This window comes from Mytilus edulis, chromosome 8 (assembly GCF_963676685.1).
Source record: "Mytilus edulis chromosome 8, xbMytEdul2.2, whole genome shotgun sequence".
Taxonomy (NCBI): Eukaryota; Metazoa; Mollusca; class Bivalvia; order Mytilida; family Mytilidae; genus Mytilus; species Mytilus edulis.
In genome coordinates, this window is record NC_092351.1 from 42,285,378 (window position 1) to 42,312,388 (window position 27,011).

General features: G+C 31.5%; 2 protein-coding genes across 23 annotated transcripts in view; one reads left to right on the forward strand and one right to left on the reverse strand.

Moving 5' to 3' along the window:
* Positions 1–4,670, reverse strand: part of LOC139485602 (transmembrane protein 131-like) — an 82,929-nt gene extending 78,259 nt beyond the window's left edge. For 12 of the 18 annotated variants that reach the window (XM_071270215.1, XM_071270214.1, XM_071270209.1 and 9 more), the window contains exon 1: positions 4,461–4,620. In XM_071270215.1, coding sequence (XP_071126316.1) covers positions 4,461–4,584 — 124 coding nt within the window. In that variant the 5' untranslated portion in view covers positions 4,585–4,620. Of the gene's footprint in view, positions 1–4,460 lie in introns of all 18 variants that reach the window. The other 6 variants (XM_071270217.1, XM_071270216.1, XM_071270210.1 and 3 more) reach the window with 1 other exon arrangement.
* Positions 4,580–18,191, forward strand: LOC139485606 (ELMO domain-containing protein 2-like). Of its 5 annotated transcripts, none has more exons than XM_071270224.1 (8): positions 4,580–4,677; positions 8,603–8,776; positions 9,286–9,412; positions 10,262–10,391; positions 11,742–11,875; positions 14,604–14,672; positions 15,694–15,827; positions 16,756–18,191. In XM_071270224.1, the coding sequence occupies exons 2-8, from the start codon at positions 8,620–8,622 to the stop codon at positions 16,920–16,922; spliced, it is 918 nt and encodes a 305-aa protein (XP_071126325.1). In that variant the 5' UTR covers positions 4,580–4,677; positions 8,603–8,619; the 3' UTR covers positions 16,923–18,191. The 5 variants fall into 5 exon arrangements, with proteins under 5 accessions (XP_071126325.1, XP_071126323.1, XP_071126326.1 ...); XM_071270222.1 differs by lacking the exon at positions 4,580–4,677 and adding an exon at positions 4,770–4,885; XM_071270225.1 differs by lacking the exon at positions 4,580–4,677 and adding an exon at positions 5,033–5,065.
* Positions 18,192–27,011: the final 8,820 nt, after the last annotated feature.

A 27,011-nucleotide genomic window follows, 5' to 3' on the forward strand; every position in this document is an offset into this window, starting at 1 on the left:
TGATATTCAAAATATTGGTACCAGTAGATGTAACTATAATTTGTCGGAAACATTAACTTCTGAATGTCTAATGTCAATTTTGTTCTACTGTTTTAGTTGTAGAAGGTGATCTTTAAACAGAAGCAGCGACCAAAATTTATCAGAATTTTAGAATTTTTCTTAGTGTGAATGAATACTGGTGTATGAAATCTGTGGTATGAAAGGGAGATCTCAGTACTGTAAACATGCAACACTGAACTGTGAAAGGACATGACTATGAAAGTTTGTAGATATATTTATAAGATCTCAAACCAGGAACTTCTAGTTGTTGAAGGATGTGATGTATTTCACTTTACAATTATATATATATCAAAGATAATTGATATTAAAGGTATAAATTAGCTTTTCACTTACTACAGATATACATGTATCATTGCAAGAAAATCAACCTGATTAAAGAATTCTTTACTACTTGGTCTTCTTATTACTGATTATTTGCAAGTAAAAATGCACTTATATAAATCAAATGCCAATTATATGAAATGTAGCTATAGGTTATAATTTGTAGGTGTTTTTTTTCAATTTGTATAGCTAAAATGTAATATAGATCATATATGTCATATCAAAGCAACTTTGGTGTGGTCCAGTAAATTTAACAGCGGGTTATATTCAAAGCAACTTTGGTTTGGTCCAGTAAATTTATCAGCGGGTCATATTCAAAGCTACTTTGGTGTGGTCCAGTAAATTTAACAGCAGGTTATATTCCATTTGATTTTTGGTGTGTAACACCACTTTTAAGCACCACATTTAGGCTATTTCGTGGTGGCCAGTTTTTACTGGTGGAGGATGCAGGAATGCTAGACAACCACCGACCTTCAATCAGAAAAGTGACAATACTAGTCAATTAAGATTGGAGTTGAGTGCACCCAAATGAGCAGGGTTCAAACTCACAACCTCAGTGTTGACTGGCTAGTGATTTCATTAGTCACTACTTAGACCACTCGGCTACTGAGGTCCCAACAGTAGGTTATATGAAAATAGTCTATTGTTAAGTAATACTATACAGTTAAAATCAGCTTATCATAAGATGAATGCAGTCTAATATTCTTGTTTATTATATAGGTAAAAATCTCTTGAGCTGTCTTCATTGTGTCATTGGTTGATATAGTGACTGTCTATCATTTGATTTGTCTGAATTTATGGACTTTTCTCTTCTTGAATTTACCTTGGAGTTCAGTATTATTGTTTTTAACCATTCAGACATCTAAAATATTCAATTTCCAAATCAGAGTGATACATGTATAACTCTCAATGGAAAATAGAAATCACTATTGTGTATGAGGTCAGTAGGTTAAAGACCATTGTCAAAGTGAAAATATGTTTTGTGTCTGAACAATATTCTTTTAGACATCAACCAGATCTTTCCCATTGTGATTTGAAAACATTACTTTAATTTTTGGGGTCACTAAATAAAATGTCACACCAATAAATTTGAGTTTCCACATTAAATACTTTGAATCATCATGATCATATATATGTCCAACCTTTACCTAACTTAACTTCAAAGTGAGCAAATCATCTAATAATTTTGGGGTCAATAGGTCAAGTTCAGTGTGCTTCTTCAAATTAAAAAAAAATAAAAATTAAACAATCTCCTTGGAGCCATGAATACAAATGTAAGAAACAAACTTCATTTGAACTTGGCTTGCTAATTCGACATGGTGTATTGTAATAAGGATCCATTGTGATTTTGAGGACACTTGTCAATTTTCTGGTACCTGATACAGCAGTATTAAATAAACAAACTAATATTGGTTGAACTTTCTGCTTCTGGATAAATATTTTTTTAACAATACATGCAATTGTATTAAAGTCTGAAGCTCTGCTTATGCAACCATGTTGCCACTGAAATTTTCAAATGTTGTTGTTTTGGTGAATAATTCCCCTGTCACAGTTTCTATGTACATGTATCTACATTTATAAATATTTTGATATGAGCGTCACTGATGAGTCTTATGTAGACGAAACGTGTGTCTGGCGTACTTAATTATAATCCTGGTACCTTTGATAACTATTTGTATTACAGTTTTCAAAGACATTATGTTTAAGTTAGTTGAAATTGATTTAGAAGCTTCTAAAGGATTCATACATTTTTTATTTGCAGTTTGATAGATATTTTTTTTTTATTATTTATCAGAAAATGGGTATTCAAAACATTATTAACTAAGGCAAATAATTACTTGATCGTGTATTACCAAGGAGTCTGACAATTACATATAATGGTTTCAGTCATATTGACATTTTTCTATCCTCTGTTTTGCTGATTAAAAAGATGCGGTTTTCTCTCTGTGTATCTACATGTATTACACACATTTTTTTCAAATAGTAATAAGTCATTTTTGTAAGTATACATGAACAAACACATTATAAAATGTTTTAAGAAAAATGATGGGAAATAACTCTGAAAAGTCAACAGATACTTTCAGTCATATTGATATTTTTTTTTCCTTGTGGCTATTGTTTATGTTCATGATAATACATTTTTTGTACATGTAGTTACTGCCTGTTGTGTCTGAATATCATAGTTCTCCAGAAAATAGTCCAAAAATTTTATAAATGGTTAAAATTGTCATTAATATTTAAAAGCAATGACTTATTATGACTGTACATCCTGAAAGAATCAATTGAGGGTTTACGTCGCATATTGGCAGGTCAATATATATAGATCTTGTATTGTTGCTGATTACAGATTCTGTCTTTGTTTAATTATTATTTAAATGATGATTGCTTTAATGGCAACAACCACATAATTATATACATTTTTTACAAGTAATGTATTAGTGGTTAATTGATCATTTATTCTAACTGAAACTCCCATTTTTGAAGATCCTGTATTTCAGACTGTTTTTGCTATTTACATTTTAGTCTTCATTTTTTAGATTTAAAAACAGCTCAGTAAAATGGATATATAATTATTCATCATAAATATTCATTTAGGCAAAACATTTTAGTAGATAGTTATCTAGGCAATCAATTTTAATGGGTTCAGTATGATAGGCTCTTTTGTAAATCATGTAAATTACTGTTTTACAGTACTTGCCTGTCTGAAGTTTAAGCAATAGTTTTCAACATAATCATGATAATAGGAAAAACATGAAAATTATTGAGATAATCACAATTCAAGGGAAATTACTCTACCAAGGATAAATAAGGAGTTATATGATACATTTGTTCTTTAAATGGATTTGAATAGTACTGACTAGAAACAACAACAAATATAGATCTTGGACTGGACAATCTTACTTTGTCATTATCATTTCAACTAATTGTAGAAGACTGTACAGTAAACTGCTACTGTTTACATCTTTTTACATGGTCTACGGATATTTTCATACCAAATTTCCTTATTTCTGTAAACATTTGTACTACATTTATAATTGGGATTTGTGTAGATATAGTATAACCCTGTAGACTTCAACTTCTTTTTAATAACTTTTTTTGTTTCTCTCAGGAATTTTTGTAAACCTTACTTGATAAAGGAGTGTACAATTTCTCAAAAATGTGTATATCATTAATAATTTTTAAAGAGTAATCAGATATATAGACATTAAATAAAATTCTTCCATTTCACCCAACCACCAGTTGCCTACAGGAGCCCAACAAGTACCACATGCATGCCTTGCATTATCTATCTGTACTGTAGGCAAATTACAGAGGCTTAATTTGTCTTTAATAGGCTTCAGTGACACTTGCTTGTTACAGTAAACGATGCGAACTTTTCTATTTTCTCTCCAATATTATTCTAAGAAATATAGACTTAAAAGATAAAATTTGACAGTCTGGCAGGTACATGTAGTTTTATAGTATGCTACGAGATATTTGCTTTATATGTTTGGTTTTATTCTAAATTGTTTTATTTTTAACTTCAAATTAAATCTACAGGTCTTCCTTTTAAATGTCATCCCTAAATTTCATGAAATAATTGATTTATACTAGAAACATGATTTTGGTAAACATGGTAAAGGAGAGTTCAGAGTTCAAATCTTTAATTATTTGGTTACCAAAATAGGTTTGAAATCTGAATTTAAATAAGGATTATATATTATTTGCTAAGAACTACATACAATATCAGATTTGTGGAGAAAAATAAATTATAAATATATCATAAAGTACATATATATGTATCCCTATATTTTACACACACGAGAATGTATAAACTGATCAACATCAACACCATGTCAACCACTTTCAAATGACCATAAACATTCATATTGTAACTTTTTGTTTTAATCAAAATGTATACCAAATAACAATTTATGTTCAATATTGTCACTGTGTTGAAATTATTTATCTATAATATCTTCACAACTGTTTATGCATGAATTATTTGTAAACACAAACAATTTTCCTGTCAGATTGCATTTTAAATCACGAAACCCACTGTTATTTTGAGGAGTTGTGTATTCAATGTGATATCTTACCTTGATTATGACTTTCTATTGCTGATGTGAGTGAAAAATTCTGTAAAAATGTGTGTAATAAGATAACAAAATGAAACCATTCTTTTGACATCTTTTCTCGATTATGACAAGTACCTCGCGCCATGATGTTTCCACTGTGTGACCTGATTTTCGACAAGAGAAATTAATGATGAAACGCATGTATCTCAGACTATTGAACATAAAAAATAGATTACAGGTGGATGGGCCTTTGTTTTTATTTTATATTTCAAGATCTTTTTATTTCTAATGATATGTATGTAGTAAATGCGAAACTAAATTTTTGCTTTACTAAGTGTTTCCCCCGACCTCTTTCTAAGAAGAGTTTTCATTGGCCGGTCCATAGTAACAGAGTTCAATCCTTATTTACCATTCATAAGATACAGTATTGATTACTGGGAGAATAGGTATTTCTTTTTAATTAAGTAGACATTAAACAATCTGATATCTAAAAATGTAAATAGGGTCAGCTTAAATTTGGGATACTTTTCCTTTTAGGGTACTTTTATCGATTAGTGAACAAACCAATCAAAAATCGCCGTGTATGACTTAATATTTAGAATTTTTCTGCCACCTGGTGGAGGTTTGTAAGTGTAAACAATAACTCACATGTGCCTGTCAAAAATACACTAATAAGGTTAAGCATTAAATACAAACACTCTGAGGTATCAAGCAAATTGAAATCAGAAATCATACATATTTAGATCAAGACTAGCAAAACATTGACATTACTTAATTTTTAAACTAAAAATCATTTTCTTTCTTTTTTAGCCTTAGGTGAACATGAGAATATTTACTCATACTGTTGATTTATATATATATGAGGGTAGTTATGGGGTAACTTATGGACGAATAATGGTAAAAATTCTTTCCTAATGACGTTAACAGTAATTTTTGGTGCTGACAATAAAATGTACACTTTCTATAGTTTTAGACGATAAAACAATGGACTGATTTTGACAACTGACGATTAAGATAATTATTTGAGACCAACTCAGACCTGACCAATCACAGTAAAATTTTAACCAATTTGACGCTAATGGTAGCCATCTGTTTTATGTCTGACGGTAAAGGGCATTACTACCCTCTTACATGTGTGGTCTAATAAAATGTTGCTGTTTTTTATATGTACAGTATGCAAACAGAAAAAGAATAGAAATTTAAGGCCAAATACAAACTATGATCTGAAGAACAGTCAACACAGTTGGGGATGGGGACATAACCTAAAGAAAAAGCGCTTCAATGAGTTGAAAGATTGAACAACTGACAAGGCAATGGCTAAAATATGAAAAGACCAACAAACAAACAATAGTACCTGTAATCAAAACTTTGGATACTAAAGACTGAGCAACACGAACCCCACCAAAAACTGGGGGTGATCTCAGATTAAGATGCTCCAGATGGATGTGTTGTTGCTCTAGCCTCTAATGTCCTTAGATAGTAGAATTGAGGGACAATAATTATTAGCCTAAGTTATGATAAGAATATAGACAATTTCATGCCTCCCTACCTATACTTCATGTACTTGTAATATAAATTTCATGCCTACTCTTGACACTTTTTATGAACATTTTTGGTTAATTAAAAAGATCTGTTAAAGTCAGACAATTTTGGTGAAGAACTGTTTAAAGTCCTGAATACTTTCCACACTACATCTTAATATAAGCACAGTATATACATATAACAGTATTTTTTTAAATTTTTTTTTCATACATATATCACTAAAATTCAAGCGACTGTGATATAAGATATTTAAAAAATATTTATTGACCTACATTTGTAACTATCGATCATAGTTTTTTGGGTCCCTTAGGTTTAAAATAAGTAAGTGTAGTGACATGTCTGATGATACTTTATATGGTATTTTGTATGAATAAACATGTGTTCATGTATCTGAAATATCTTATATGACCTTCAGAGTTCATTGAACTTTACAATAATTCAAATACCGGTATTGCTTCAGGCAAGATGTCAAAGTTGACCCAATCCTTTTCAACAAGGATAACTAAGAATGTTATGCCTATATTTTCTATAATTATAACTTAAAGAGAAGTTCAAATAATTATGTTATGATATTGAAAGAAACTATGGGGTACATGTATGGGTTTTGCTTATTGTTGAAGGCTTATAGGTGTTTACTACTACAACAATTTGTCTCTGTTTGAGAGTTGTCTCATGTGCAATCATAGATCCCACATTCACTTATTTTCAATTTATGAAAGATACTTTCCTCAGAAATTACACAGTCAGTTGTTTCTGATTTCAGATATTAATCTTGGGTAGCTACATGTTTTGAGATTACCATGTACTTTTCATGTTGATGTATTATTTTTCAGGTCCTCCCTGGCACCTATTAGGCAAAAGTTCTGATCCTACCCAACTTTCTGTTTTAAAGACCTTTTTGATACCACCTCCAAAACTTTGTGAGACTAGACTTCATTGGTAACAAGATAGGGGTATTTAATATCAACAAAAGTGGATACAAATATGGGAACAGAAGGATCTGCTTATGGAGCTACATATTTATATATATGTAAATCATGCATATCCTTTTTGCAAGCATCAGTTCCTCACCTTGGCTAACTAGCTACATGCTTTTCAAAATCCTTGATCCACACCTGATCAATCAGAACAGACATTGGAAAGAAATGTTATCAGCTTATTGTACGCGAAGCTTTGACACAGATCTAGATTTCAATTAGATTGCCCTTTTTCAATTGGTCTTATTTTAAACAATATTTTATTTTCAAAAGTGTACAAAATACAATTATTATACAATTGGGCTTACATGGCTTAGCTGCATAATTTTGAAAATCTTTGATTTTTTTGCAATTTACATGATTTATATGCCACTGTTTATTTATATGACAAACAATCAAAATTGATAATAGTATAACAATAGTTTATCAGATAAAAATTGATTGCTATAGATGTATAAAGACATTTATTAAATATTTATTGAATTATTGATTTTTAATGGCAGCACTGTTTACATGTATTTCTCTTACAAGATATAATTTTTGAAAATACTAGAAGTGGGTTAGTAACTTATATTTGTAACACATCTTTTATTGTAAGTAAATAAGTAATTTTATTATGTACATGTACAATTGGCAGGAATTTTACTTTCTATTTTGTTCCTTCAATTTTTTTGGCAGCAATAGAATTTTTAAATAGTTTTCATTGATAAAGCATGAATATCTTCAAGGAACTCAAATTTACTCATCAATTTACACCAGAAGTGTTACAGTATTAATTTGTATAATTTCACCTTATTTGCTAATGTGCAATTTTACCCTGAACATTGGTACACATTCATTGCAGTTAATTTTTAGGGGACCATATGTACAGCCTTTGGGGGAAATATTAGGAGTAAACAACTGATACTTGTCTATCATATATATGTACATGTATCAAGGAAATTTTGTATAAAAGCTCTTATGCTAAAAATACAGTTTCTTAATTATGCTGATAGAGGTTTTGGTCAAAGACCCTCTTCATTTCAAAATGTTCTTCTTCACTTATAAAATATCGCTTATTCATAGACATTTAAAATTGTTTGTGTCTTGCTTATGCATTTAAACATAAGTTTTTAATAAGATCTGTTATAATAACATGGGATGATCTATTCTGTATTATTTTAAAAAGGGTCTATTAACAAATTTAATTACATGACTTGGTTGTAAGCATTACTGTAGGTAACTTTACAGCTTTCAACATCCAGCAAAAAATAAGTCAAAGGAACAACACAGAGTAAAACAGCACAAATTCACCAATGGGCCTCAGACACCGTGAGAAAATCCAGCAAAGGCAGGCTTCAGCAGGCCCCTAAACAAAAAATGTGTACTAGTTAGTTAAATCAGATGTCACACTTAACTCCAAATATTTGAATGAACTAAACCTAAAAAACACACAAAACTTACATGTACAATGACAATATATTTATGTTTATGTTCTCTGTCCAGATAAGTTACTAGTGACTTCATTATGCACTTAAAATCACCAACTCTTAATAAAACAAACTACACAAGAAGATGTCTTGCAAGATCTTTCTTCTGTAGTAAGCTTCTATCTCAAACTAGTAAAACAAGCTTAAGAATAATTAAATGTTCTTTGTTTTGCAGATTGACAATTTGACTTCATGTGGAAGGGGTATTTACATCAAACGTGGGTTTCCTTTTACTTCAGCGTTCTTTGGCCAATGTGGAAGTGGATTCTCAGAAAATGGACAGGAAAATGTGAACTTCTAAGAATAACTTCTGAGAACCCAAAAGGGGCTAAAAGAACAAAGGCAATTGGTATGCAATTTTTAGAACTTCCTTACTACATTTGACTATTACATGTGATATTTGTGCCCTTAAAACATGTACAATACTACAAATGTATTATCAGATATTAGGGGATTGATTGATTGATCAGTGTTTGCTTAACGCCACATGAGTGCAAAAAGGCCATAACACGGCGATTAGAAATTAGAAGAGGAGTTCAATTACATATTTGTAATAATTTCATGAGTTTGAACATCAGTCGTCTGAAACTACAACTTTAATGTTTTTAAGAATTTATTGTTGTTGTTGGGTCGTGTGGGTTGCTACCATATGATATTTAGGTGTGTAACTCAAATCTTCATTTTATTTCAAATATGGATTTCATTCTTTAGTATTAATACATGTAATAAGTATGGTAAGTTAACAGATTTTCCAAAAATGCAATGTTGGTTAAAAATGGATTGTTTGCTTGCAATTTATTATTTACAAATTGTACATGTTGACAGCTGATACTTTTTTCTAAATCTTTTCATGTACAGAAAGATCTTTGAAACATTCAAATATTGCCATCCTGAAACAGCTGAGTAAAGATGAAATTATTGATGTTATACCTGCATCAGAGGAAGTCATGAAGATAAAAGATGTAATAGCTGAAATCCATCCTCAGTAAGCTTTGTAGTATAGTAATACAGGGGAGGGGCAACATCAGATTGGTACATAAAATAGAGACAGATACAAAAGCCTTCAGCAGACCTCAGATTTATTGCTTTTTTAAAATGTAATCGATTATATAATGATTTATATATTTAAATTTAAGAGTAATAAAAACTAGAAAAAATTACCTTTTCATAGATATAGGAAGATGTGGTGTGAGTGCCAATGAGACAACTCTCCATACAAATAACAATTTAAAAAGTAAACCATTATAGGTTAAAGTACGGCCTTCAACACGGAGCCTTAGCTCACACCGAACAACAAGCTATAAAGGGCCCCAAAATTACTAGTGTAAAACCATTCAAACGGGAAAACCAACGGTCTAATCTATATAAACAAAACGAGAAACGAGAAACACGTATATATTACATAAACAAACGACAACTACTGTACATCAGATTCCTGACTTAGGACAGGTGCAAACATTTGCAGCGGGATTAAACGTTTTAATGGATCCAAACCTTCTCCCTTTTTCTGAAACAATGACCATTTTATCCATTTTTGGTTTAATGAGTTCAGGATAAAACGACAGGGTGCCCAAGAAACTGCAGTAAAAAGGCAAAGGTGACACCAAAAAGGGCACAGGTGTCAATAAAAAAAGGTGGGTGCTGCGCCTTGTTCAATTTGGTAGCTAGAACACTGATGACCTTTAGCTATCTTTTTTTTTTGGTTTGATGATCTCTAGGTTTCTATTTAAGGTTTTAAAACTAGTTTGTGGTGCTTGGTCTTAGTGATGCTCATCCCATAGATCTTCCTTATTCATATGTAATGTACATGTGGTTTTTGTTTAAATTTTTCCAGATTTGCATACTGTTTCCAAGTATGTTTATGTCAGATATGTGGATACAAGCGACTGTTTGCAGAAGTAGAAGAAATGAGGAAGACACAGTATTCTTCTGAAAATCCAGATCATGAAGAAAAACTTATGCAGGTAATAAAAACATAATTATAAGCACAACTGTGAATTCATTATTATACATGGGTGGATTTCTTGTGAATAGGTTTACCACAAACTTTTGAATGCTTTGATAGTCTTGTATGCAAACTTTAACAAAACCATGAAATTTAAAAGTATGCTTGAAAATAGAATTTATCCTTAATCAACAAAAACTGGAACGACTATGAATTCCAAGAAAATAGAATGATTGTATCCAACGATATTTATTGAACTAATATTTTTAGACATGCATACAATAATAGGCCATGATTAAACTCATGGATATAAATGAAACATATCAAATCGTTTAACATTGTTTCTATTGATAAACTAACCAAACCGATTCTAAATATATATATAAGATATGTGGTATGATTGACAATGTCAATGAGACAACTCTCCACAAGATACTAAATGACACAGAAATATACAGCTATAGGTCTTTGTACTGGCCTCAAAAATGAGCATAAGTCTGTGATAATATAGAGTCAAACATAACTAGTAATATAATATGCGGTGAGATTTATCAGAGGCTATTTCAGTTTTCACTTTGTTCCTGTCTCTATCTTATCTTCTGTCCATCACACCTGTTTGTCATGAAATGTGTTCATTGTTGAAGGCCACAAATTAAAAATGCCTATGATAACATCCACTTTATTTAAACTCTGATGGATAGTTGGCAATCATACCTAATTTTATTAAAGTTTTTTGAACACAAATTGTAGATTTTTTCCAATAGTGTATTTTGAATGTAATAAAATTTGACACAGGTGTTATATAAGTTAACTATGATATGATGATGGGCGTATCTTTCTTGTTGACTTTTAATTATTTTAGTGATATCTTTACATTGACTGGGTTTATCTGGTCTCAAACTCATTGGTTGACTGACTTTTCTTAAAATGTTAATAAAAAGTTGCAAATGATGACATTTGGAATGGAAAAGAAAACTGTAGTATTCTTGAAAGAATAGGATATTTTTAGACCTTGAATTTTGAAGGCCCCATTTATTATGCCCCATTTATGGGCATTATGTTTTCTGGTCTGTGGGTTTGTTTGTTCATTCGTCTGTTCGTCCTGTTTCAGGTTAAAGTTTTTGGTGGAGGTAGTCTTTGATGAAGTTAAAGTCTAATCAACTTGAAACTTAGTACACATGTTCCTTGTGATATGATCTTTCTAATTTTAATGCCAAATCAGAGATTTCCCCCCATTTTCATGGTCCATTGAGCATAGAAAATGATAGTGCGGATGGGGCATCCATGTACTATGAACACATTCTTGTTATATACATGTTTCCATCCATTCAGCTTGGGTATATTTGTGTATTGATTTGGTTTATTTCAGCTTTGGGGCTTCTTGATGCCAGATATAAAGTTAGAGACAAGAATCAGTAAACAGTGGACAGATATAGGATTTCAAGGAGATGATCCTAAAACAGACTTTAGAGGGATGGGAATGCTTGGATTAAACCAGTTACTGTAAGATATTTTACAATGTATAGAAGAGATGATTTTAGCTTTCCAATTGTGAACTTTCCATTTCTAAGTAGCAACATTCAAGCAGCACCTGTATACGGTGTATATATCTCCCAATTGAAACGATATTCCCGTGCTTGCATTTCCTATCATGATTTTTTTGATAGAGGGTTGTTGCTCACAAGGAAGCTATTAAATCAAGAATTCCAAATGGTGAAGTTGAAATCATCTCTTCGTAAATTTTACACACACCATCACGAGTTGGTTGACTGTTATGGAATAACCGTTTCACAAATGATATCGGATATGTTCCTTACGTCGTAACTACAATCCCCTTCCCTTTCGTAAATGAGACCTACCGAATTAGACCTTTTACCGGATTTGTTATCTCATAAGCAACACGACGGGTGCCACATGTGGAGCAGGATCTGCTTACCCTTCCAGAGCACCTGAGATCACCCCTAGTTTTTGTTGGGGTTCGTGTTGTTTATTCTTTAATTTTCATTTGTTGTGTCATGTGTACTACTGTTTGTCTGTTTGTCCTTTTCATTTTTAGCCATGGCGTTGTCAGTTTATTTTCGATTTATGAGTTTGAATGTCCCTCTGGTATCTTCTGGTTCCTCTTTTATCATAAGGAAGTAGCTATAGGCATTATTAACCCTATCATTTGAATGTTTACAAGACAGATATATGGCAAAACAAATGTGTTTTAACTCATTTTTAGCTCACCTGGCCCGAAGGGCCAAGTGAGCTTTTCTCATCACTTTGCGTCCGTCGTCCGTCGTCGTCGTCGTCCAGCGTTGTCTGTTAACTTTTACAAAAATCTTCTCCTCTGAAACTACTGGCCAAATTAAACCAAACTTGGCCACAATCATTATTGGGGTATCTAGTTTAAAAAATGTGTCCGGTGACCCGGCCAACCAACCAAGATGGCCGCCATGGCTAAAAATAAAACATAGGGGTAAAATGCAGTTTTTGGCTTATAACTAAAAAACCAAAGCATTTAGAGCAAATCTGACATGGAGTAAAATTGTTTATCAGGTCAAGATCTATCTGCCCTGAAATTTTTAGATGAATCAGACAACCTGTTGTTGGGTTGCTGCCCCTAAATTGGTAATTTTAAGGAAATTTTACTGTTTTTGGTTATTATCTTCAATATTATTATAGATAGAGATAAACTGCAGACAGCAATAATGTTCAGCAAAGTAAGATTTACAAATAAGTCAACATGACCGAAATGGTCAGATTACCCCTTTAGGAGTTATTGCCCTTTATAGTCAATTTTTAACCATTTTTCATAAATCTTAGTTATCTTTTACAAAAATCTTCTCCTCTGAAACTACTGAGCCAAATTAATCCAAACTTGGCCACAATCATCATTGGGGTATCTAGTTTAAAAAATGTGTCTGGTGACCTGGCCAACCAACCAAGATGGCCACCATGGCTAAAAATAGAACATAGGGGTAAAATGTAGATTTTGGCTTATAACTCTAAAACCCAAGCATTTAGAGCAAATCTGACATGGGGTCAAATAATCTGTTAGGTGAAGATTTATCTGCCCTTAAATTTTCTGACAAATTGGACAACTTGTTGTTGGGTTGCTGCCCCTGAATTAGTAATTTTAAGGAAATTTTGCAGTTTTTTGCTTATTATCTTGAATATTATTATAGATAGAGATAAACTGTAAACAGCAATAATGTTCAGCAAAGTAATATCTACAAATAAGTCAACATGACCAAAATTGTCAGTTGACCCATTAAGGAGTTATTGCCCTTTATAGTAAATTTTTAACCATTTTTCTAAAATTTTAGTATTCTTTTAAAAAATCTTCTCCTCTGAAACTAATGGGCCAAATTTAACCAAACTTGGGTATTTTGTTTTAAAAATGTGTGGCGTGACCCTGCCAACCAACCAAGATGGCCACCATGGCTAAAAATAGTGCATAGGGGCGAAATGTAGATTTTGGCTTATATCTCTAAAACCAAAGCATTTAGAGCATTTCTGACATGATTAATTATTTATCAGGTCAAGATCTATCTGCCCTGAAATTTTCAGACAAAACAGACAACCTGCTGTTGGGTTGCTGCCCCAGAATTAGTAATTTTAAGGAAATTTTGCAGTTTTTGGTTATTATCTTGAATATTATAATAGATAGAGATAAATTGTAAACAGCAATAATGTTCAGCAAAGTAAGATCTACAAAAAAGTCAACATGACCAAAATTGTCAGTTTACCCTTTAAGGAGTTATTGCCCTTTATAGTCATTTTTTAACAGTTTTCATAAATTTTCGTAAATTTTTGTAAATTTTTAGAATATATTTTCCACTGTAATTACTGGGCCAAGTTCATTATAGATGGAGACAATTGTAGCAAGAAGAATGTTCAGTAAAGTAAGATCTACAAACACATCATGATCACCAAAACACAATTTTGTCATAAATTTATCTGTGTCCATTGTTTGATATGCACATAGACCAAGGTGAGCGACACAGGCTCTTGAGAGCCTCTAGTTTTATGAAGGAATTGTAGTGTTGATATTTTTTTAGGTGGAGGGGCAAAGCTGAATATAAATATAACATCTTCACCATTCAGATTTCAGCATTGTTCATATGGCTTTATCATGTATTTTATCAATGAGCAAAGAGGCAAAAATTTACATGTATTTGATCAATTATGTTGTGTTTTTTTCTGTTTGATTCATTAGTATTCATTATGTTTTATCTATTTTCAGATATATTTCATCAAAATACACAGCATTATCACGGCAGATTTTGTCAAAATCTCACCATCCAACATTAGGGTAGGTTTAACTTATTTCACTACAGTCAACAGCCTTCTTAAATTAAAAAAGAAAATTCTTCTTGAAATATATATAAGTTGTATATAATTATTTAATGTTAAATTTGATCTACCTGCCATTTAAGTCAAAACTATCAGACAACTTCCTATAGGAGTACTTGTTCTATATGTCAATATTTACCTTTTACCCCCCATTTATGGTCATTATGTTTTGTGGTTTGTGCGTCCCTTTGTTCGCTCATCTGTTGTACTGTTCTTTTGTCCTGTCTGTCGCGCTTCAGGTTAATTCATCCGTTTGTCCTGTTTCAGGTTAAAGTTTTTGGTCAAAGTAGTTTTTGATGAAGTTGAAGTGCAATCAACTTGAAACTTAGTACACATGTTCCCTATGATATAATCTTTCTAATTTTAATGCCAAATAAGTTTTTATTCCATTTTCACATTCCACTGAACATAGAAAATGATAGTGTCGATGGGCATCTGTGTACTAGGGACACATTCTTGTTAATTTCTAATTGGGGATATCATTGTCAGATTATCTATCAGGAGGAATTAAAATTGGGTATTAGAATTAAAAATCACATATATTGATATTTGAAATTGACAGCTTAATTCCCAAATTATAGATTTGTATTTTCTAATATTTTTCAAATTAAAAGAGCTGAATATACTGTGTTAACTTACAAAGGTGAAAAACATTTTGGTAGCTATATAAGAATACATCAAAACACACATTACCAATTATTCATGTCTGTATACCTGTCTGGGACACTTGAAATGCAACTTTTTACCAATTTGTTTTTGTTCCTGATCAAAATCAGTTTATATTGATCAATCTTGGACACATGTAATTTTCACTGAAGTTTTTTTTTTTCTTGGTTTAACAAATTATACTTTTACAAAACACCCATAACATTCAATATTCAGTTGTGTTAAAACGTAATTTAGACTAATTTGTGTTATATTACTATAAATAGATTCATTGTCATTGATTTCAATACATGATGTGTTTATCTGTTCTTTAGGTTCTCGTATGCCATAGTAGGAATAAATCTGACAAGTGTTCTGTATGAACTACTAAAAAAGCAAACATTACGGACACATTTCTATAACATTAAAGATGACAAACCATCTCTACATGATTTCCATGAATTGTATTGTAAGTACACAATATAGTATAGGAAATTTATTCATAATCATTGTTCTCTTAACTTCCTGTGGCAACTATTGCATATATGTTCAGGACGATAGTATACAGTTGTGGGTTGAATATATATAAACACTGAAGTATGCAGTCATTTATTCTTAATTTGATGTAGTTTTACAGTGTACTTTTGGTGTAATTGGTGAAACATATTTATTTTGAAAACAGATCAAAAGTAAGTTGTATGATATAAACCTTTATTATACAAATGATAGTAAAAGCAAGCAATCATATGAGTAATTCAGTCAATGGCAATTGTCCTGTACCAGTTTTCAAGGATGATATTGAATGCAGTAAATGTATCAAATTTCTAAGGACTTTATCAATCCTTCATCTGTATGCATCATGTTGTTGTTAGCAGTCACAAAGTTGCAAAGGTGTTATCAAACAATTTATCTGTATGAGGTTCTGTAGCATGATTGATATCAGTCATGTGCACGATTGCAAAGAAAACCCCCTAATCTGTATTGCAGTTGATTCAGGTATTGTCCTGGGTATCAGTTTTTGTAGAAGGAGAAAAATGTTTCATGGGTTGCTGAAATAGAAATATTTCAAATACATATTTCAAATACATAAATTTATTATTATAAATTTTTAATAATAATGAAAAAAGAAAAAATCATTGAAAATGTCTTAAAATGTCAAAATTCTCACTTGGCTATTCAAGTTCAAGTGTTCATTTCACATGAAAAAACTCTCCATTTGTTGTACTTCAGGTTCAAGTATATATGATAAAATGTATATCTTTAGCACATTATTGTCAACTCTAAACCAGTAGAATCCTACAAACAGAGCTCTTGGAATTATATTGGTATTTAGCATTCATATGGGTGTAATATTGAAAAAGCTATTACTATTCTCTATTTACATTTTATTTTTATAGGTTACATGTTTAAAGAATTTGTTACATTCTGGTTCAATGAGAAGCCAAAAGATATAATGGAGTTTGGAAGAGTGAGAGACAAGTTTAGAAAGAAAATTAAACAAAAACTTAAGGAAGATTTAACAACTATACTAAAATTTGATGCAGATGAGGAGTTAGCTGTCTGATAGCAGAATTTGATATTAGCTTATTTATCCAATTGCATTTATAATTTATACCTATTTATTATGTTGTGGTGCCTATAGTTTTAATGGTAAATTATGTAATCACTAATTGTAAAGACATAGTACAGTTTTGTACTGTCTAAAATTGAAAAAAAGTTACTCACTGTGTTGCTCTTAGTTTGTTTGCAGACAGCATTACTGGTTTTAACATAAAATAAATAAAGCCTTTAAAAGATTTTAATGCCCCACCTATGATAGTAGAGGGGCATTATGTTTTCTGGTCTGTGCCTCCGTTCGTCTGTTCGTCTGTCTGTGCGTCCGTCTGTGCGTCCGTTCGCTTCAGGTTAAAGTTTTTGGTCAAGGTAGTTTTTGAAGAAGTTGAAGTCTAACCAACTTGAAACTTAGTACACATGTTCCCTATGATATGATCTTTCTAATTTTAATTCCAAATTAAAGTTTTGACCCCAATTTCACGGTCCACTGAACATAGAAAATGATAGTGCGAGTGGGGCATCCATGTACTTGGGACACATTCTTGTTGTTTGTTAAGTTGCACCGTTAACATATATCAATCAAAATTAATGATACTGTGCCACATCTACCGAACTGTTTTTTACTGCACAATATATAATCTCAATATATAATGTTAGTGGAAGGTAGTAAACCCAGTACCAAAACATGTACTGTTAAATAATTAAAAATGAATGGTCATCTGATTATGGTTTTTAGATAATCATGATATTTGCATTTATTGTACATATTGTAATGAAAAATATATGGCTTGGTAAACTAGAAAAACTTACATTTTTTTTTTTGCAAGTAGATATTTGTACTTAAGGTGGTACCTAACACTACAGGGAGATAACTCTGTAAAAATCAGCTAAACGTTTGAATCACATTGTTTTGTTAAGGAAATATTTATAAGCTTCTCAATGACAAAATTAGTGTTTGTGTTTGTCAAACTGCTATATAACCAATGAATTTTTTCTGATAAAGTGGTTGGTTCAAATTTTTTGAAATTTTTATAATTTTGTCAAAGGTTCAAAGTTAACATTTTGTCAAAACTTTATGAAAATTAAACGAGCCAAATTAATATTGGTCAAGGTGTTAGGTACCACCTTAAGCAGCAAATTATTTATTTGACTTTAAAGTCTTGTAAGTTTTGTTAATTAAAAATAACGTGAATACAAATAATTTCATCTTATCACTTTGTAACTGGAAGGTTGATACTTGAAATTTCTTATGTGTTATTTTTATATGACTTATTACCATTTTATTAGCTCACCTGGCCCGAAGGGCCAAGTGAGCTTTTCTCACCACTTGGCGTTCGTCGTCGTCCGTCGTCGTCCGTCGTCGTCGTCGTCGTTAACAATTTACATTTTGAACTTCTTCTAGAGAACCACTGAATGGAATGGAACCAAACATGGCATGAATGTTCCTTATGAGGTGCTGACCAAGTGTTGTTACTTTGTAGCCGATCCATCATCCAAGATGGCCGCCAGCCGGGGACTTAGTTTAACATAGGACCCTATGGGAAATGCATACAAATGACTTCTTTTAGAGAACCACTGAATGGAATGAAACCAAACATGGCATGAATGTTCCTTATGAGGTGCTGACCAAGTGTTGTTACTTTGTAGCCGATCCATCATCCAAGATGGCCGCCAGCCGGGGACTTAGTTTAACATAGGACCCTATGGGAAATGCATACAAATGACTTCTTTTAGAGAACCACTGAATGGAATAAAACCAAACATAGCATGAATTATCCTTATGGGGTGCTGACCAAGTGTTGTTACTTTGTAGCCGATCTATCATCCAAGATGGCCGCCAGTGGGGGACTTAGTTTAACATAGGACCCTATGGGAAATGCATACAAATGACTTCTTTTAGAGAACCACTGAATGGAATGAAATAAAACATGGCATGAATGTTCCTAATGTGGTGCTGACCAAGTGTTGTTACTTTGTAGCCGATCCATTATCCAAGATGGCCGCCAGCGGGGGACTTAGTTTAACATAGGACCCTATGGGAAATGCATACAAATGACTTCTTTTAGAGAACCACTGAATGGAATAAAACCAAACATTGCATGAATGTTCCTTATGAGGTGCTGACCAAGTGTTGTTACTTTGTAGCCGATCCATCATGCAAGATGGCCGCCAGCAGGGGACTTAGTTTAACATAGGACCCTATGGGAAATGCATACAAATGACTTCTTTTAGAGAACCACTGAATGGAATAAAACCAAACATGGCATGAATGTTCCTTATGAGGTGCTGACCAAGTGTTGTTACTTTGTAGCCGATCCGTCATCCAAGATGGCCGCCAGTGGGGGACTTTTGAATGAAATTAAACATGTTCCTTTCCTTATAAATGAGGTTGTGTTGTCACTTTTAGCCAAATTTTATATTTTTTTATATGATTTCAAAAACCCAAGTAGAATCAGGTGAGCGATACAGGCTCTTGAGAGCCTCTAGTTCTTATATTCTTCCTACTGATTGCTAATTTTTATGAAACCATGTTTAAAATTTTAGACTTTCTAAAGATTTGGGAATTTATCCAGCTCTTGAAATATTCAAGTTTACCTTCATACACACCTTTTTTGTCATAACATTTAAGTGCATTATGCATGTTAATTGTTGTTAGTAAAGGAGAAAATAACAAAAACATTAAGTGAAATTTTTTTTTAACTTTAGTCAAAATGAAATGTGGATTTTTTTTCCTAAATAAATACTTGCAAGTTTGGTAAATAACATATGTAATTAAAAATTTTAACCAAAAGAAATAACATTGATATGCTTTACAAATTCAGTGGTATACATAACAATAATAATGTAATGGAAATGGGTTTTGTGTTATGTAGGATTGTGATTAATGTTGATAGCTGCTTATTTTATAAAATCATAATTTTCTTTCAACATACAACAGATTTTTTTTTGGTGACAGTGTTTTAATGTTAAGTTTGGTGTTGATGTCCATTCCAAAAATTGTTGATTTCATATAATCATAGTTAAAATTTGGTGTACAATTGCATCACTGTCTATGCATTGCAAATGCATGCAATATCTGAAGGTCCTTTTCCATTGCCTTTAAAACTTAAGTTTTTGGATTTAGTGGGCTTTATAAATGTTTTTAAAATTCCATATGCTGTTGCATTTGAAACCATCATCTTCAGCCTAGTTATATTCATGGGGTCTATTTAAAATCAACTACTCTACTAGAGTTAAAAAAAACTTATATATACATTGTTGAACAACGTGCAACTCTTTTACTGGATAACCCTTAGAAGTACCGTACTGAAAAGGCAATATCTAGTTTCTTTATATAAAATAAGTTTCCATGTTTGAGTTATCTGCAAAAAGGTAAAATATATCTATATTTTCAGTTAGCAGAAATTGTTTTTATATCATTCTTTTCAGTTTTGAATAAGGAGTGATAGTTAATCTGATGAATCTTCTGTAGACGAAAGGCACGTTTGGCAGAAATCAAAAAATCAATCCTGATATCTATGATGAGTTTAATCATATATAAAAGATACATTTTGATGTAGAGGATGTGACAAGTAGACATTTTAATATAGAATATATAAATATATGATAGCATTTTTTGTTGGACTTATCCCCTTTTGAGTCATTGAAAGTGAATTTCATACATTTTATAAACTAGCAAATTTAAAAATGTTCATGCTTATCTATCAGTTCACATTCCATGCCATTTATACTGATGAAGTCAGGAAAAATTAACAATACCGGTAACTCTTAATAGGATTTCTGAAATTAGCAGTATTTATTGTTTATTATTATTTTGGGCAAATGACTGAATGATAGATAAGATATAACTTGAATTACAAATTAGTTATTATAAATGTCCACTGGCATAATAACTATATGTGTGTCCCTATTTATCCCTATTTTATTTTTGATGTACAGAAATGCTTTAAGATTAAATGTACTTGTTAACACAAAACAGATGTCTTATGTCTACAATGCTGTTGTTGACTGTTTTGTAAATAGAAGTCTGTATGGATTGTTTGTCCAGAGAAAATTCTAGTCTGTACAGTGTACCTTTACTTTCTTAAAAGTAAATGAACTTGATCTTGATGTTATCCAACCTTAAAGTAAAGAAAACATTGATATTTAATTATGATGTGTTGTGCATAAAATTTATGTACAAGTTGGAAAAAAAATCATTACTACTGTAATTAGGCAAATAAATTTATTCTAAATATAATTTATGTACATTTATATGTAATAAGAATGTCAATTTTCATCTACTCTTGTATATTTAAAAAGATGTTTGATACATTGTTAATCCATATTCACCCTTGTTTTTCCTACAAGCTGTCATTAGGGCTGTATCAGTCCAAAAACATGTGAGGTAAGCAGGTTAAATTGGAGGTTTTATAAGGTATAAAATGCTGTGTTAAAGTGTCCTGTTTTTCCATGTTGTAGGTCCATCAGCTGAATAAAGAAGTATTTTTCCTTACACGTTGCAAGCAAAGATTCTGGTTATCAGTTTCACAACAGCTATATTAATTGTTCAAAGTTAAGAAAACAATCATTAGTGAAACAGATTTCCCTACACTAAATGTTGATGTAATGTAATAGGGAATATGGAGTTAATAAGAGAAAAAAATCCTTCAGTAGGGAAAGTCTATTTTACCTCCAAATTCAAACAAAATTTAGAAAAGGAGACGGTACACAATGTTTCAATTATTTTTGTGTTTATAAGGTATTTCTAATGATTACTGTAGTATGTTCAATGATTTTTTGATGATTTTTCATGTCCATTTTTGACATTTTATGATATAAATGAATGTGGTTTTAAAAAAGTGCCTTCAGACATCAGATTTTGAAAGAATTCTTGCTCCTTTACATTAATTATTCATTTATTATAGTGGATTGTCCAACAGCTAGGTACAGATATTCCAAGCAATAACAAATGATTAATACAGTAAGTAGGTAATGTTTATTTCAAAATTTTCTACAAAAGAAAATGACTTTTCCGAGTCCGGAATATGACAATTGTTGTCTGTTGGTTTGATGTTTAAGCTTTTGATTTTGCCATTTGATAAGGGACTTTTTGAATTTTCCTAGGAGTTCAGTATTTTGGTGATTTTAAGTTTTGCTAAGTTGTAGTAAGAATGGTTTGTGTGAATATATTACTTTTTTTTGTATTTGCCAAAACCATTTTGAATTTTGGGTCCTCAATGCTCTTCAACTGCGTAGTTTCTTTGGCCTTTTCATGTTTGTTTTACTTGTACGTCATTGATGGGTATTTTTGTAGATGAAACATATGTGTAGTTAACATTATACAAGCCTGGTATCTTTGATGAGTAATATTTTTCGGGAAAAATGTTGGAGTGACAGACGGAAAAGGTGATGACAACAATAAAATGTCAGCACCATGACTTACAGAACCCTTCAATGGTCTTAAACGTGAAGAGAGTATGGCAATATTCCATCATCAGACATTGATTTAGCATCCCTATTTTGACTGGATGTGGCTATGTATTTATACATCCATTGCTACCAAACCGACCTTTAGTATGTGTTTTACAGCTAGACTTTGACTTAATATTTTGAACCCTGTCTACAAAGATTGTTTTAGGGTATAGTTACAAAGTTCAGGGAATATTTATGCAACTTGTTCACATCTTTTTTTTTACCAAATTATGGCTATTTAAAATTGATCAAATTTGTAACTTTACTTAGCCAAATTTTGTTCCTCAAAAATTATTTTGACATGATCATAACAACATATTCTTGAATATTCATTTATATGTAATACCATTTTTCCAAAATGTGTTATGTGTAATTATACTTTCTTCAGCATGCTATGTACTGAAAATATTTTGATTTTGTGCCCCTGACATAGTACCCTAAAACATGTTTTAATTGCCACCGTTAAAATTCATCATGAAGTAATTTCTACCATAAACAAATAATTCTACTACTGCTTTGCAAAGTCAATGTTAATACTTACCAGTTCATAGCTGCAGGCTGCAATGAAGGGATGCACAGTTGTGGATACCTTTGTTTTAACTTTTGTTGTTTGTGTGAAATGCATTATATTTGTTTGGCTTTTTAACTGTTTTGATCTGAGCGTCACTGATGAGTCTGATGTTGACGAAACGCGCGTCTGGCGTATTTAATTATATTCTTGGTACCTTTGATAACTAATTATACAATTTAATTGATCATAAACATGTTAAAGGGTTCATTTACAATTTTCAGACTGATCTTTAATAATATGTTATAATTTTTATCGTGTCAATCAACAGGCGCCTTTCAAAGACATTCAGAAAAAAATCTTGAATTGGTCTTTCACACAGCATGTATTGTAATATTATTATCATACGTTTACTATACGACCTGATTGTTACTGCTATATTTTGCTTTTGTTTATGTTAATGCAAATAAATATAAAACAATAATTACTAGTAGTAGTTGTATCTTTTCTATTTACTTGCCTCTTACAAACTTGAAAGGGTCTATCAAACTGTATCTACTGTATCAGGATGCCCTTCAATTCCTGTTCAAATAAGAGAACACTAGCTCAGAAAACAAAGATAAACAGTAATGGAAGTTGTTTGGACATTGGACTGTTATTCAATATGATTTATAAATAATTTCTCTAATTCTATGGAAATATTGTATAAAAAAATTTATTCAACGTGTGGTTGTCGGTGATCTCAGAAGATGATTGGCTGAGTCAAAGGGTCATAACCTTTCTCAGCTCTCTGAAATGATCATAATGTTCTAAGAGGTGTTAATGAAATTGTGGAAGGCACTCGAAGGGGATTTTGGTTTAAAAAAAGAAGAAAATTTATCTTTTAATCATTAGAGAAACAGATTATTACACAGTTACGCGTGGATTATCGGATTTATCCAATCTCGATAGTTAAATTATAAATTTTAACTATCTCGATTGGATAAATCCGATAATCCACTTCTATCAATGTGATAATCTATATGTATCTGATGTCTGACTTTATGTAAATGTTTGTTCTAATCCGTTTTGTCTTATGGTTTCTTTACTACTATTTAAATGTTCGTAAGGGTTTCAGCACCTGAAACAACTCAGTTTGAACTTCTTTTTAAAGTTAATAATTTAAGTGTAAAATATGTTAAATAAAAACTCGAATATAATTATTCACTTACTGCGGAATGAGGGTGGTATACCAGTTTACTTCTGTCAGTGTTTCCTTTGGTCTCATATAAGTATGATTGAGTTTGTCATATGTGGAGCTTTTTGAAGTTCTGTATCAAGTTCCAAGTAATCATGTTATACTGTGATGCTATTTCAGATTATCTGCTCATCCACTTCCTGTTTATGGAATGCGTGTATATTATTAACAATCATAATGACCATGCAAAACAATTTTTTAGTGCTTTCTCATGAACTACAAATCGAGTTTTCTAAAATTAATCACTAAATGCTAAAATTTTGGAACTGATTACAGTATCATTGTCAATCAACTTCCTGTTTACAGAATTCTTTGTCATATTAGAAAAAGAAGGGAGAAAAGTAGTAGTAGAAATTCTATTTGAATCATTAAGTATAGTTCTAGTGAACAAATATATGCCAATAACGGTGAAAGGATAAGAAAAAGGAGTACAGAGAACATTTGGACAAACCTACTCCTACCTTTGACTGTCTTCCAAAACACATACCCTGCTATGCCCACATTCTCCAACTAGTGGCCAAAGATGGTCTAAATGAATGTAGCTCATATAGGAAAGCTTAAAAAATTGTAAGTTTTGTAAGAAAGTCATCCAATGCAACAGAAACAGTTACTCTTGGTCTCAAACACCAAATGCGACAAAGAGCATCTAAATCCAATTCCAAAATGATTTCAAAGTTAACCTAATCTGTTGATAGTTTATGAAACAGCATACATCCTCTGCAATTTTGGACCCCAGAAAAAGCTGAGGTGGTTTGATAATGAACCTGAATCTGAGAAAAAAAAACCATTTCTCTAATCAAGGACAAAGTTATGGAAATAACAAATCACACATCTAACCCACAATCAAAAATGATAAAAGAGAGTGATAATAACTTTGTTGGCTTTCTTACTTCAACAAGCATAAGTCATTCCTCTGGAAGTTAATAAGTATTTGTCTGAGGATTGTAATATGATGGAATATGATCATCTTTTGTAGTGGAAAGTAAATTAGCAGAGACCACCGTTTCTTTCAAAGTTAGCTATTGCCTATCGTAACACACCTGCTTAATCAGCTCATATTGAGAGACTTTTTTCAATGGCTAGCAAAATATTTAGAGCAGAAAGATGTTCACTAAGTGACAAAACATTCGAAGATCTAATGGTGATTAAATTTAACAATAACATTTAGAATTTGAAAACTTAGAACGAAGCTTGTATAATAAAATTAACGGTACAAATGTCGACACTATTAAATAGTGAATGTATAAAAGTTTCATTCGATTTTTTTGTCATTTTTATTCTAAAGTAATTGAAGTGTAATTAACTAAGTTGTCAATGTAATTTAATGAAATTGGCAATGTTATTTAATATAACTAACTACGTTTGAAAGCCAGTGTAATTTTAATGTAATTCATTACATTTGAAAACCAATGTAATTGTTATGTTATTAATTACATTTGAAAATCAATGTATTTGTGATGGAATTAATTACATTTGAAAACCAATGTAATTGCATGTAGTTAATTATTTTGGCATGTAATTGACACAAGGCCCGTTTATTATGGAACAAAACCCCATTATAAGCACAACACATGCACCATTCACAAAAACAATTTTGAGCGCTAAAAAAATACCGAAAAGAAGAAAACTATTTTGAAATTGGAAGATACGGACGTAGAAAAATACCAACAAATGACATATAAATAAAGGCAACAGTAGTATACCGCTGTTCAAAACTCGTAAATCTATGGACAAAAAACAAAATCGGGGTAACAAACTAAAACTCAGGGAAATGCATTAAATATAAGAGAACAACGACATAACATTAAAATGTAACACACACAGAAACGGACTAAACATTAGACAAAATCCGATGAGAATAACAAATATAACATCAAAACCAAATACATGAATTTGGGATAGAAAAGTACCGTGACACGTCTTATAGTAATATGAATTCACACTCAAATATAAGAGAAAACAAACGACACAACGTTAAAATGTTACACACACAGAAACGAACTGTAATATAACAATGGCCATTTTCCTGACTTGGTACAGGACATTTTTAAAGAAAAAAAATGGTGGGTTGAACCTGATTTTGTGGCATGCCAAACCTCGCGCTTTAATGGCAATGTTATATATAACATTAAAATGACAACATAATATTACAGGACTACAATACAAATATATAGGATAACGTATTAGACAAAGAAACACATAAATAATATAAACGAGATTAAAGCATGGAGTGCACTATGAAACCGAAATATAAAATCATGGAATCAATATTATAGATATTTTACAGGAATCTAGTAAATTAAGTGCTGTTAAGTAAATATTATCCCTTACCGCTCAAACGTGGAAAGCTTCCTCGAAGCTCGAATGTAATGGAATGCATAAGGAAGAACAAAAATGTATTCTATGTTTGGAAACAAAAGATAGATAAAAAAGAAAGAAACTATTGACGATATCAAAATGAAAAGTTATAAAAGAAGAGAGATAAGGAACCAAAAAAAGAAAAGGAGACCATGACAGTTGTTATCCATTCGTTTGATGTGTTTGAGCTTTTGATTTTCAGTTTTAAGGGGAATCACTAGTGGCAGGTCAATGATATTTGGTATGCAGATGTATTAGCATTGTCACAATTCATTGCCATGGATTTTATGTTGCTTCATAACCTCAGTCATAGTCTATTGACTTTGAATAGTTTTCATACATTACACGTATTTGTTTGTGATTAGTTCAGTTTTTTAGGAATCCACTTGTGATAGGTCATTGCTATTTGGTATGTAGTTGTATTAGCATTGGCACAATTCATTGCCATTGCCATTGGGGTTATTTGGCTCAATCTTCTCTGTCATGGACTATTTCTTTGAATGGTTTGCTTACTTTACATGTATTACTTTGTGATTAAATCA

Bases quoted from the DNA above. Each gene is read 5' to 3' on its own strand.
- LOC139485606 (XM_071270224.1), top strand. From the start codon at position 8,620: ATGTGGAAGGGGTATTTACATCAAACGTGGGTTTCCTTTTACTTCAGC. The intron at 10,392-11,741 runs GTAATAAAAACA...GGTTTATTTCAG, and splicing joins ATGAAGAAAAACTTATGCAG to CTTTGGGGCTTCTTGATGCC. The intron at 14,673-15,693 runs GTAGGTTTAACT...TCTGTTCTTTAG, and splicing joins TCTCACCATCCAACATTAGG to GTTCTCGTATGCCATAGTAG.